This window comes from Pelobates fuscus, chromosome 10 (assembly GCF_036172605.1).
Source record: "Pelobates fuscus isolate aPelFus1 chromosome 10, aPelFus1.pri, whole genome shotgun sequence".
Lineage (NCBI taxonomy): Eukaryota > Metazoa > Chordata > Amphibia > Anura > Pelobatidae > Pelobates > Pelobates fuscus.
In genome coordinates, this window is record NC_086326.1 from 33301907 (window position 1) to 33316664 (window position 14758).

The 14758-nt window shown below is 33.9% G+C and overlaps 1 protein-coding gene across 1 annotated transcript in view; it reads right to left on the minus strand.

Moving 5' to 3' along the window:
* Nucleotides 1–2555: 2555 nt before the first annotated feature.
* SORCS1 (sortilin related VPS10 domain containing receptor 1) overlaps nucleotides 2556–14758 on the minus strand; it is a 615871-nt gene continuing 603668 nt past the window's right edge. The window contains exons 25-27 of the mRNA XM_063433805.1: nucleotides 10824–10929; nucleotides 10570–10733; nucleotides 2556–3407 (exon numbers count right to left, since the gene is read on the minus strand). Of these exons, the coding sequence (XP_063289875.1) occupies nucleotides 3343–3407; nucleotides 10570–10733; nucleotides 10824–10929 (335 nt within the window). The 3' untranslated portion in view covers nucleotides 2556–3342. The remainder of the gene's footprint in view (nucleotides 3408–10569; nucleotides 10734–10823; nucleotides 10930–14758) is intronic.

Here is a 14758-nt window from a genome sequence, read left to right on the forward strand (position 1 = left end):
ACACAACCAACATTGTTATAGACTGAACAACATGTAAATCGAGGAATTATATATTATATATAACAGCTCCCTTATTGATTGTTCTTAAAAATGCAAACATTTCAAACCAAAATTAAAGAGTACATTAAAAAAATGCTCTATGTTATCTAAGATTTTGACATTTCAGGTGTTTTTCTAATTCACTGGATCTTTGTTGCAAGGCATGTAGCAAGCCAATATTTGTAAGTGTTGTAACTTCTTACTTTGCAATAATCTACAGTGTTTTATATAATGTATCCCTTTACTATTAGTAACTGAAATAAAATGGGGTGCTTAGCCCCAAACCCTAGTCCAGTCGCACACAGACCATTTTGTTAATACAGAAGGGGGTCTTTTTAATTGAGTCAATGTTGTTTATTTTATATATTTTTGTACATTTCTAAAGGTTTATATTTTATTCCATGCTTATACTAAGAAATTAAGATACGTGGGCACCATTTAACTACACTGAGTATGGAATGAAAAGTTTTTTTATAATAGTCTCCAACAGGGGAAACTTTGGGAAGACATCCTATTCATAGTCCTACAATATTTTTTAGGGGTTTAAATTATTATTAATTTTCTACTGACCACATAGCTCTGAATTGAGGGAACTCCATGACACACTAATGAAAAGAAGTTGGTTGGCACTATTAATGTTAGGGAACATCTGGGCACCTACTTGGTGGTCTACTTTGTGTGGGGGTTTCATAGGGAAGGAGAAGGAAGGCACATATGTAAGCCACTTTCTTTAATGCATTTACATTCTTAGGAGTTGGTGTCTTGTGAACCCTTGGCTTATCCACATCCCGATGTGTATTGAGGGTGCTAATAGGAGGCAATTGCACTAATTCCATTCTGTTCAGGAGCTATGGGAACCTCTAAATTATTGAAATCACCCTTGTCGTATCTATGTTCTCCACCTGGGATCCCTTGTTTTTCCTTTACCTCTTGTAACTTTTTTAATATTATATTATTATATCAACATTATTTAAAAAGAGTGGGGGTTACCAATCCTGTTTTTCTGAAGACTATTAAAGTTTATGTGGTGGGTTAAAGAGACCTTTTTACAGGTTTTATGTAAGCCAGTGGGATTTTGGGGAAACTTTAAAGGCTATTTATTTAAGCCAATGGACAACATTACTGATTTATTTGTGATTCAGTTAAAACAAAGAACAATGAGCTGGACTCCCCAGTCTGAAAATGATTTGACACATTTTGAGTTGATTCAGATTCTGTTCAGTATTTCAGGATAACCTAAACTGGAATGGAAATTGATTACTTAGGGGTTTACATTTCAGTTCTTACTTGTCATTTTGTGCATTCAACTTTTTATTTGTAAATATTGAAATATTATATCCAAATTGTGCAATTTGTAGGCACGTTTGAAATACAGTAAACAACCCAACTCCATAGATTAATATAGAAAATTACATTTAAATGAGTTTATCCTGATGATTGTGATGTCTCGAAACCTTGTAAATTTGCCCCAAACCACATTTTTTTTTCCGACAAGTCAAAAATAATACTAAAAGCAAGCATTAGAATGAACGTTCAGATGTACAAAGTGTTTCTGCTGGTTTGAGGAGTGATTGCTTGTATTCAACCATTATACAAGATGTTTTGTTTAAATTACAATAGTCAAGGACATTGACAGAATCAACTTTGATTAAAGAGCATAGTGCAGATGGTTATAGCATAGAGAATAATGAAGCAATGGTTGGATAAATGACGACATTCATTTTCAGTATTTTAGCATCTGGTGCAGGGTCAGAGAATGGTTTTATAGTGTGAAAAGTTGTGTAGTGTGTCTTAGTATTATGGTGCTGTATACTAATTATACCAAACTCCAAGATCTAACCTACTCTTTTTTTAGCCTGAATAAAATAACTAAATATAACCAAAATTATCATTCCATTATATAATGCTGGCTAAGTAAAGACTTCAGTTTAGTAAGCTTTCCAAATGATTCAATAATGTTAAAAGAAAATTCCAACTGATTTATCTTCAAGCATTCCCATAAACGTTAATAGTGTTATTTACTAATGTGAATTAAAACTTAATTCAAAGCGAATTATAAATGTAATCTCAAAATAGTTGAAACAGACACAATCAGCTATGCTTTCAGGTTGACTACATTGGCTTTAAATTTTAAATTCTCTTTAAAATCCCTTCTCATTTTAGTAAATAAACATATAAAGGTGACTTTCGTATTGAATCATTTGGAATGCTTATTAAATGTGTTAAGATAAGTTTTTTTAAATGATTGAATAATTTTGGATAACGTTTTAAAATAATTGAATATTATTAAAAATATAAAAATGTTGTAATATTATTATATTTATTATTTATTGATATATTTTTAATATGTAATATATTGTTATATTTTATTATTTTTTTAAAGTAATTTTAAAAATGTATCAAAAATATTTAATCATTTGAAAAGCTTATCTAGCAATATTAAATTGAGGCCTACGCTGGAAAAATAATCACATTTTCAAATTTTCAAATATTTTGGCACAGGCCTATGTTCAATGTTCCTGATTTTCGGTATGGTTCATGTCGCAGCTGACATGGTATCGATCACATGGTGCTAAGCTTGTGACTGTAACATTTTACGTCCTGCCACAAATTACCATAGATTAGTGATCCTTTAAGTGTCAGAAAAAGTGTGTAACCCTCGCTTGTAGTACTGTGAGGAACATATTGAATGCGTGGAAGAAAATGCATTGACATTGTCCGCAAGGTCTATTGTCTGCGATGTAGTAATTGATGTCCATTTTGACCAGATACAATGAATCTTTTTAATGATTTATACATTTTCTTACAAAGGATTATGTACAAGCATTTTTTCCTGCCCTCCCCCCTTGCCCCGGCAAAAGGTTAATTTAAACAGTATGTTCTGTTTAATCCTTTTCTTGTTGCACGTCTATACAGCAGGGAATGTGTTAAACCGCCCAATGAACTTGTTATTTGTTTTAACCCCTAAAGCGTCATTTGGTCTGAGCTCTCTCTGCTTTGGCACTAAAGGGGTTAAACTACCAGAGAAGCTCAACCTGCAGTATTGCCAAGAATAATTAACTAATTTACCACATGGGGGCCAGAGAATATTGCTCCGGCACCCCTCGGCTGGAGTTGGGGATCATAACATGCAAATTATTGTTTCAGGAAATTCATTGTTTACAAACACAAGTGAATTGAAAAGAAGGTAGACTTGTCCCTTAAAATATAGAACCTGTACATATTCCGGTGCGTCCTCTTGAACAGGTTTAAAGCTATAAACCATAATTTTTAGAAGAGTTCAAACAGCAGGACGTCTTCGGTTCAAACATTTACATAGGTTGGATTCTCGTTTGTGCTCTGGTTTTCAGCAACTGTGGAAATACTTCCTGGGAGGAATAAAAACAGTGCATTAAATGTGCAATAGGTACTTTTAAACAGATGAGTGAAAATGTGCAATGTGGATATATCAATAGAAGGAGAGGCTGACTTTTGACCCAGCTGGTGCAGGGGTAGCCAGGAAGTAGCCTTAAATCTGTTGTAGACCTGCGATTCCCATGTTTCTTTGGTGGCCTGTAGGCAAAGCATCATGGGAATATTAGTTCTATGACAGAATGAGGGCTACCTGTTGGATACTCTGACCGAGAGTCATTGGTTAGCCACTTGGAGAATGTTACATATAAGCACATACATACCTATATAAAACAGACAAAGGTCAACAAGCAGGAAAGAAGTACAACATGCAAAGGCAGAGGAAATTAAGGTACAAAAATGCTAAATTCCTGTTTTACTTCAATTTATAGATAATTTAGGATGCTTCTACTTAAAACCTTTAGCATGTCTGTGCTTCCTGTCAACATTTTATGGGTAAACATTCAAATAAGGTTTAGCTGAAAAATTATTTAATTGCTTTGTGGTCACAAGCTACAGAAGAAGTAATTAATGGCTTGTGATCACTCTCTAGTAGGAAAGTGATATTATACCATCAATGGCTACCTCTTTGGACTGTGACCACATAGGTAAGAAAGCAATTGTTTGAGTTTTGTACAAATGCACAGAGCATTGTATAATCTATAATTAATCATTTATGTTTCTCACTGTGTTGTATTTGCGCACTTATTTTACCAAACGTTTGCCCAAAGTTTTTTATTAATTTGGATTATGGATTATGGGCAATGGCTTGGATTATGTGGCACTGGGCATTAACATATCAATGCTCCTTTCAGCATCATATGTATGATCTGCATTAAGAAGGTTATTGTAAGAATAAAGCATACAGTGGACTTAACACATTTGTCTAAAGTTGAATTGCATTCAGTCACATTATCTTCATTTGTATATTACATATTATTATCTAATTCTATGATGATCAAGAATTTAGTCTAAAGGTCATGTTTGTGCTGCCCTCCATATGTACAGATGTATGTGGATATCAAGTTGGTGATCTGTCCAGATTGATAACTTTTTAAAGTTTTCCTTTCTAAACCAACTTGATGAATATATTGTAATTGTATATGGAAATAAGCCCATACCCAAAGACACCTGCAGATGACCCTAGGAAAACTGTCTTTTGGCCATATATCCAGTGATTGTCCAATCCAGCATGAATTAAAATACGCTGACTGTTTGCTGCCCATCTTGCCACCACTTCCCAGTGGAGCTTATTCCAAAGCCTCTATGACATTCTTCCACAGAATGGTCACTTGAACGTATCTCCAAATATCTGGACTGGGTTGTATGAATACGATAATTATTATATCCTAGGAAAAGAATATATCCTGACCATGAGTGATCTGTAGATATTTTGTGTTTTGACCAGTTAGAAAACGAGAAGTTTACCAATCAATCGAATGGAATTCAGTGGTCAATAGACTTGTGTACAAATCCTATTCACCTGCATTGAACAGATCAGATTCCTGTTAATCTATGCCCACATTAGGTGACCTGTCACATAAATTCCTGGACAGATAGATTAGTTTGGTGTAGATTATCAGAATTTTCTTTTTAATTCAGCACATGTGAAAAGGATTTATGCACAAGTCTATTGGTCAATGTGAATATTTGAATTACTCGGGTAAAGTGGAGTGAAATGCGTATTTAAATGGAGACACATAATTTGTGAAATTGTGATAATTATCAAAACATCAAATGTTTTTAAATGACATCTACGCAGTCTTTTTTTCTGTCTTTATACATGCGTTAGGTGTCTGGTTACAATTGCAGAATCTACTATCGAGGTTATTTATAGTAATTTCTCAAATGGCTTTGACCACTAGAGACCTATTGCATGGACAATAAATCTTTTTTTTGTTTCTTAGTCCAAATGTGTGTCATGGGCTGTTTGTTGCAATGTGTATGTTAATTATAACGCTGTGTGTGTTTATTCATCATCCAGGTTATTTATCTTGGCTATTAATTATCCAGGGACACTCAGCAGAATTTTAGTGTGTGCACCATGCAATCTGAATTCTTTTGTTGAGATTTTATGTTCTGTGTGTTTCAGAAAACATGAGATTATCACAGTAGGAACCCCATGCCAATGGCTACAGGCTGTTTTTTGGAGCAAATTGTCTGAATTCATTCCCTGCAAAGCAGCTAGGATTTGGATGATTATGGAACGAGCTGTTTGAGCATTCTAAGGTAGATTCCTGAAAGTGTAACCATTACAGACAATTGTGTACTGCCAAGGAAGTATAATTATAATTAATGGAAACAAAATGCTAAAGAGCTCAACACAAACAAATCATTGTATGTATCAGTTTTACAATTAATCAACACAGATTTTAAAGTTTACAACCTAAAATTAATTATGTTTGACAAATTCAGATGACAGACAAATACAAGATAAAGTTAATGTTTTGGAGAGTGATAAACGTATATGTAATATTTTCTACAAAATCTAATAATGAGAAACAAACAGTCTAATATTATGTCATTGTACCACAATCATTTCTGATATTGGTTGTGTATTGTGCAAGGCAGTAATGATTTGCCTAGGATCCAAATATATTTCTCAACTACATTTCCAATCGTGGTGGAAATTATGATGTACTACATAAACAAAGAGCTTGTGTACTGAATTACAATGCCGAGTTTTAAAACTGTTATATATTCACCTTCCTCGTTCTAATCACAACTATTAATCAAGTTACACAAGAAAGGTAACCAATGTGATTCTGATATTACAACTAGGAGTATTTATCCATATCTACACAACAGAAACTTTAAAATGGGACAGAATACAAAACTATTAAAGCAAAACAAAAACTATATATACTCAGCTATCGATAAAGAATAAATTATGTTAAAAACAAAAATATCAGAGAGAACTTTTAAAACTATCTCTCAAATGTTTTGGTATATTGAAAATATAAATATTAAATGCATTTTATTATGATTTGTTTTGTATAATTAATCTATGGAAATCATAATGCACACAGAGTAATAAAAAAAATTCCCAAAGTAAGCCCATCGATCAAAAACACTCATGTCTTTTCTGACTAATATACTTAACAAATGGTTCTAAAAATAAATCCTACCTTTAAAACAAAACTCATCAATTTATGTGCTTTGTTTTATAAGCACTAATCACTTCTAATGACTAATGATATGCTGGTTAATTAATGATGCCTATTTGTCAAAAACCTAAAATGTCAGGCGATGTAGTCAATGGTAATATCAAGTGTAAAAGAGAAAACCTTTGATTAATATACATGTTAGGGGATTTGCACCATGTAGGTCTAAGAAGAACTCTCTTAGTTTCCATGGTCACAGGATTGTGCTGTGTTTTTCCTGAGGAGGCTGACTCACCTCAAGACTGGAATGGGGACTGCTTGGAGACCACTTAGTATCTATAGAAGTGTAACTGCTTATGCTTAGGTGTTGAGGTATGCTCGAGTGAATTAAATGTGAATGTCAGGAGCTCTGTTGACAGTAATGGGTATGTGTATTATCATAGTTGTAACAGTTTGACCTGCAGTTTTGTAGAGAATGTTAATGAGGATTGGACGAGGGTGGTAGATTGGAGAGCAAAAGGCATATTTATTTTTGGGATTTTGAGGGTCTTGAATCCAAATGGGCCTTTGGATAGTTTCTAAAATCACAGTCTATCTTGGGTTACAGAATTCTTGACAAGGCTGCTCATTTCCACTTTCACAGAAAAAGACTGGCAATGGAGGCCTTGAAGAGCAATCAAATGGCATTATTTTCAGTATAACATTTTAAATAACACTTGGTATACTGATGACTTGACCAGTCAGAGACCTGGCTACCAGTTCTGCTCAATAAAAAAATAATGAGTAAGCTAGCAACACCAATGTAATTCTGCATCAATGTCATTGCACATTGGACATGGACATGAAGAAAGGTAGAAGTGGTCCATGGGATATCTATCTCTTCTGGAGATATTAGCCATATGAAATCCCCTCTGACCGATGCTTACACTTTATCTGAGATGCCTAGAAAGTATTTTATGCTAAATTAGATTATAAAAACATCACAAAGCTTTATGTATTTCTGAAAATATATCTATGCAATATGTGGTTTTAAATGTGTATGTACCCTGAAAATGTGGCAGGTTTATGAAATGTATGATCATATTGTAAAACTAAACCCTCATTATTTTTGCCTAGGTTGGGTAATTAAAACAAAATAAAAATGATTACATTCTGTGAACTGATGTGGACCGTAGTTAACTTTGAGAGCTCCAGGAGGAAGTATTTCCCAAGTAAGTAGGTTATTCTCATAATAGCAGACATAAGGTTGCTAGGATAGGACCTGCCAAAAACGGGGCACACTGGTGTTGTGCCAGGCTTATGCAATGTATCATCATATACTGTAACTAAGCTCCCAATATTTTTGCCTAGCTTAGGTGTTTTTAGATTTTTTTTATAGATACAATGTATTTATGGTCATTTGTTTATGTTCTCTAGAATTATTGTCGCTAATGGAAATGTTGCAATGTTGTCTTCAATCATTACTTTGTGATGCATACAAACTACTAATATATAACTACTTGTATAATACCATGTTTTATCAGTATACGTTTTTGCCTTTCCATTCTACACATAGACAAACTGAAGGACAGAAAAAGACAGACTGGCTGATGGACGGACAGACAGATGAGCATGAAGACATCCAGACAGACAGATTGACATACAGAGATAGTGAAAGAAATGATGACGTCAACATCCTGTGATTCTTATAATTTTAAAATATTTCTATATTATCTGCAAACTATTGTGACTAATATAGTGATTCAGAAAGTGCTTAATGACATTTGGGTGCGGCAGCTTTAACAGTTAGATAGTCAAAGAGGCTGAAAAAGATTCATATAAATCAAGTTCAGCCTCTTAAAGTTTGCATTGGTGGTGTAGACAATGACCTCATATATCTTGCGATAAGCGTACATGGATTTATCCTGCTACAGAATATAGGGCATTAGGAGTTCTACATCCAAATAAAAATAAATCCATGGTAACATTGTATTGTATTAATTATATAGTAGATTAATCAAAATAAATACATGCATTTTTTTTCCATCAGCTACGTTAGTTTTGCATGTTATTTATTTTTATTTGTTTCTTTATAATGTGTTCCTGATGGTAATTGTTCGAGAATTTTTTTACAGTAAAGTCATATTCTGAAGATAATTATGTTTTCACTGGAAATATAAATCCTAGATGATAAGCACATTTTTTGAGAAAACAATTTGTGAACCTCAGTGAAGCTTACAAAATAAGCATACATTTAACACATGATCTTATATTATAGGAACATAATGGCATCAAAGGGTGTTTAAAGTCATGTGTTAATGCATGTCCCAATAATTTTACCTCTTATAGCTTTTTAAATTCTACACTCAAGAACTTATATTGAGCAAAGGTGAGTGCTGTACTTAATTCTATATATTTTATTTGTTGTGTCTCTTTATATAAAGGTTTACAATTTCCACTAGGCACTGGCAAGTGAAACGTACGCCCTAAGACAGGCATAGGCAACCTTCGCACTTCAGATGTTTTGGACTACACCTCCCATGATGCTTTGCCAGCATTATGGCTGTAAGAGCATTATAGGGACTGTAATCCATAACATCTGGAGTGCCGAAGGTTGCCTATCCCTGCCCTAAGATATTCTATGGCCGGTAGCAACTTGTAAGGCCTGGCTAGTAGCATAGGGCTACACATTTTAAGCACACACATATACACACACATAATGGTTTATGAGTGCCTAATCTTCCCAGAGGTTCCTAATCTTATACCCCGAGTAGTAAGAAATAAACTGATCCCTATATTACAAAAGCACACATTAGACTGCAAGAGAAACACACCTCTTGATGACCAACCATGATTTTACTAAAAAAATGTCTTAAGACAAACTAGAGAGTCATTTGAAAACTGATTTGAAAAGACTGATGCAGTTGTGCACACAGCATGAGCATACCCCACAAGCATGATAAGGCATCTATACATGATACATATTTATCATGATACATACATGATACATATTTATTATATGTATCTATAGAGATGGATTTGGCAGTACATATGGAAGGCAGCTATCACAAGCATATCTCAAATATTAGGTTTATTCTGCTTACTGAATAGAAATTTTCCAAATAAATTCAATGGAGGAATTACTATTCAGTAATCAGAGTAAGACGGTTCTCTGTCAAGTCAATCCAGTTAATTGTGTCTACCTAATATTAATGTGCATTTCTTAACAACATTACCTGCTCCTGACCTAAAGTAAGTGAGGCAGGAGAAGGTACATTGACTCCTCAATAATACCTGGCTCCCTCTTAGGGTCCTATATAAGAGAGAGGCCTGTGGTCATTTATTGGAACGATTGGAACCAGTTACACACTTTGCAGATGGCTTCAATGACTGAACAAATATAATATGTGAATGCGATAATGTCATTGCTAATAAGATCACCCATTCTAAAAAAATAAATATATATATATATATGTGTATATTTATATAAATTTATTTTTCTAATATAGTGTATTTATTTTAGCAGAAATTTAAAGCTGCCTTTTAAATTGTTCCTACACACACGTGTAAATGTAAATCCAACCAGGCATATATGTGTTCTCTCCATTCTGGTACCCGAGGAATGTTCTTAGTAAAAATGTATATGCCTGTATGTTCTAATGCATGAAAATAAAAGTGAAATTCACGATAGATCCTGTTGGCGTAAACTTGCTACTTCCTGACTTGCTATATTATCTTTAATCTCATCATGTTATTCACTAAGGCAGAGAACTGACAAGTTAAGTTACAAAACCAGTCTGTGTTGAGAGCTTATCTGCTTGTTTCATGCCTTCCAGCAAGGTAGGAAGTGAGATGAAAGCTGACCTAAATATCTCAGGGTTAGTTAAGACAGGGATAGGATGAAAAAAGTAAAATATATTAGAGAACGCTCACACAAAAAGAGAGCAGGGAGGAAAGGTTATACAGAGCGCTCAGTACACAGTCACTCCGACAAATATGGCTACTCAGGTGGGTTCCTGTACAGCCATTCAGGACTAGCTGCTTGGAATTTATTTACCTATAGGCTGTGTTTCCACCTTGCCCTCTAACAGCTGCTCAGGACCCACCGGCTGAATGTGAGTGAGTATGGGTGACATTGTTTCACTTTGAGTGCCTGGACTGACCATCGCTCGGTCTTTCTCATTCTGCATCTGTGCATAAACATTAATTCCAGGAATTTTCCTAAAAACATCAACAGAAACCATAATTGCTGTTAAAAGTGAGTGCTCACGTGTTGGTTACACCTCCAAGTAGGAACAGGACTGTGATTACCTTTTAAACTTATAGATGACAAAGACTGCCAGTCCCACAAAGACCACCGATAAGAGCATCAGCATTGCAGAGCCACTGTGACTCGGAGTCAGGTCCACCAGAGGGGCTAGAAAGAGCAAAGGAGCTAGGATTATCCATCGACCGTATGCATGATAGCTGTACCGACACCACGTTTCAGCCACAGTATATGCTTTCTAAATAATGGCTTCCCTAAATCTTCACATGAGAGATGTGCAACCCTGGGTTTCCAGCTCTTTGCTGAACTATGCTTTAGAGAATTTTGTAAACCTTAATTCCACCATTGCTGAAGCACCACAGAGCAAGACCGAGTACCAATGATGTAGATAGTTAATGAATATGATAATATGGTAGATATATAATTCATATATTGCTTTATGGCTACTTCTGGTCCTTACCTTTGTTACCTTTCTATGAGCTGCCTCATGAATCAAATCTATTTTTCTAAGGCATGCAATTTCTTCAAATACCTCTAAGACCTCCTATGTGACCTTCTTGCGCTCTTGTTAAACAGTTAACAAACCAAATTTTACATTAAGATAATGTTTTTTCTCCTTTTACAAAGCTGAAAATTCTTACATACCTTAAAAAAATTGTATGTTTATTCCTTGATACAATAAATTCACATTTCTATTACTTTTATTAACCATTTATATAATCTTCAAACATCTATGACATTCACGATAAAATCGAGATCACCAGCCTGTTTCATCCTTAATTAATCCAGAAAACAACATATGTAAATAATACATTTTCAACCTTATGTATACTTGAGGTTTATTTACTATGTAAGAGTAGAAGGGAACTGTGGACTTTAACCCCTTAACGACCGCTGACGGTTCAGGACCGTCAGCGGTAAAACGTGCGTTTGGACCGCTGACGGTCCTGAACCGTCATAACGGTTTTGGGCTACTTACCTGATCGCCGTCGGTCCCACGGCGGCGATCAGTGCTCCACCCGGTCCAGGGGGGTTGCCTGTCTGCCCAGGCAGTCCCCCTTCGGCAGATCAGGACCCCACGGCCATGTGATCACTCGATCACATGACCGCAATAGGTGTCCATGTGTCTGCCTGCAGGGGGACTGTCTGTGCTGACAGGCAGTCTCCCTGCAAGTGAAAAATCCAAAATAAAGTGTAAAAAAAAAATCTGTGTAAAAAAAAAAAAATAATATGTGTATATATATGCTATATATACATGTATTATATCTATATATACCTATATATAATATATGTATATATATCATATATATAATGTCACACTAAGTGTATTTTTATATTTATATATACGTATATAATTATAAAAATACACTTATATTTAAATTACACACGAATATATACAATATATATAATAACTATATATATGGTATATATATATTATTATAAAATACAAATAATATGTTAATAAAAATAAATAACAAAAAATAAAAATAATTTTTAATAATTAAAAAAAAATTATATATATATATTCAGTTTTATTCTAACAGTATTTTGATATTGATATATATATATTTATATCAAAATATACTTAGAATGTAATGATATATATATCTATGTATAAATAAATAAATAAAAATATACATATGTCCACATACATAATTACATACATAATTACATAAATAATTTCATAAATATACACGTAGACGTCAAATATATAAATATGTATATATATTAAAATTCTACGTGCATATTTATGTAATATTTTTACCTAATTAAGTAATTTTAATGATTGCAATTTGAGGGACCTGCCTGCCAACCCAGGCCAAAAGTCCAGATAATTTAATTTGCTAGCACTGTGTTTAACCCTGTAACTTTCTATGACACCCTAAATCCTGTACATGGGGGTACTGTTTTACTCGGGAGACTTCGCTGAACACAAATATTAGTGTTTCAAAACAGTAAAACATATCACAGCGATGATATTGTCAGTGAAAGTGAAGTTTTTTGCATTTTTCACACACAAACAGCTCTTTCACTGAGGATATTATTGCTGTGATATATTTTACTGTTCTGATACACTAATATTTGTGTTCAGCGAAGTCTCCTGAGTATAACAGTACCCCACATGTAGAGGTTTTATAGTGTTTGTGAAAGTTACAGGGTCAAATATAAGGCTTGATTTTACTTTTTTTTTTTTTATTGAAATTTGTCAGATTGGTTAGGTTGCCTTTGAGAGCGTATGGTAGCCAAGGAATGAGAATTAGCCCCATGATGGCATACCATTTGCGAAAGAAGACAACCCAAGGTATTGCAAATGGGGTATGTTCAGCTTTTTTTAGTAGCCACTTAGTCACAAACACCGGCCAAAGTTAGCGTTTTTTGCATTTTTAACACACAAACAAATATAAATGCTAACTTTGGCCAGTGTTTGTGACTAGGTGGCTACTAAAAAAAACTGGACATACCCCATTTTGAATCCCCTGGGTTGTCTACTTTAAAAAATATGTACATGTTAGGTGTGTTTCGGGGATTTATGACAGATAACGGTGTAACAATGTCACTATTGATACATTTAAAATATATATATATTGAAACAGCAATTTCCTACTTGTATTTATAGGCCTATAACTTGCAAAAAAAAGCAATAAAGCATGTAAACACTGGGTGTTTTTAAACTCGGGACAAAATTTTGAATCTATTTAGCAGTTTTTTTCATTAGCTTTTGTAGATAAGTAAAAGATTTTTCAAGTAAAAGTCCAAAAACATGTTTTTTTTTTTATTTTTCACCATATTTTATTATTTTTTTTAAATACAATATATGACATAACATATATACTGGTATGTAAAGAAAGCCCTTCTTGTCGTGAAAAAAACAGTATATAACTTGTATGGGAACCGTAAATGAGAGAGCGGAAAATTACAGCTAAACACAAACACCACAAAAGTGTTAAAACTGCTCTGGTCCTTAACGTACAAACATCGCAAAAACAGGCCGGTCCTGAAGGGGTTAAGCTCATATAGGCAAGTTGGAAACATATTTATAGAATTTTTTTATTTTGGCTTTTTTGACCTAAAATTTAGCAATTTACCTGTCTATTCTCCATAAGTTTCCATTCAACAAATTAATTTCTAATGATTTATCATTTGCATTTTTTTTTAAATTATTATTAGTTACCAAACTAAAATTTGCAGGTCTGGTTTCTTTCCAATCTCCTACATCCTCTTTACAATCCAGCCAATATGCAATATTAGATTACTTAGATGTCTATTTGCTAAACAGAGAGCTGTGGTGGGGTGATAGCTAGACTTGTGCATTCATTATCAGCTAGATTGCAGTTTGTCCATATTTATGCTGATTGCTGGGAGGTCTGAACACCATAGTTCTGAAGCGCTACACGGACATGTAACCGAGCAGACAACTTGTGCAATAGATGAGCATGTTCATTTGATTTGTAATTCCAATCATGGCACCAAAAAATAGAGATGGAAAATTATAAATGTTTAATTTGCTTCACCTCTTTTTCACGTATACTGCCTCCATCAGTATACTGCAAATATGTACATATTAATACTATTATATATAGATATTTTTGCAATACGCTGATTGGCCCATTTCTACACTGTTTTTTTCTTTCCGAATTGTGTTCCAGAATATTTTTTATTGACAATATTCAGACAAGCAGAACTACCCCATGGACGACTATCGCACCCAAAAAACAAAGTTTTATTTTTGGACAAAGTGATTGGGCCAAACTGAATTTTTCCACAGTGCACAAGTCTAATGATTATTGACTATATAAAAAAAAAATAGGATACATTGCAAAGTTAGAAAAAAACAGAAGCTCCAAAATTGGTTTGTACTTTTTTTCTTCTGTCACAATGATATTGTTTAGTGAGCAGGCTGGTAGTGCAAAATATCGATAGAAAAAGTAAGCTAGTAGATTAGAAACATAGATTGAGCTAGCAGATAAAGACATGTTCT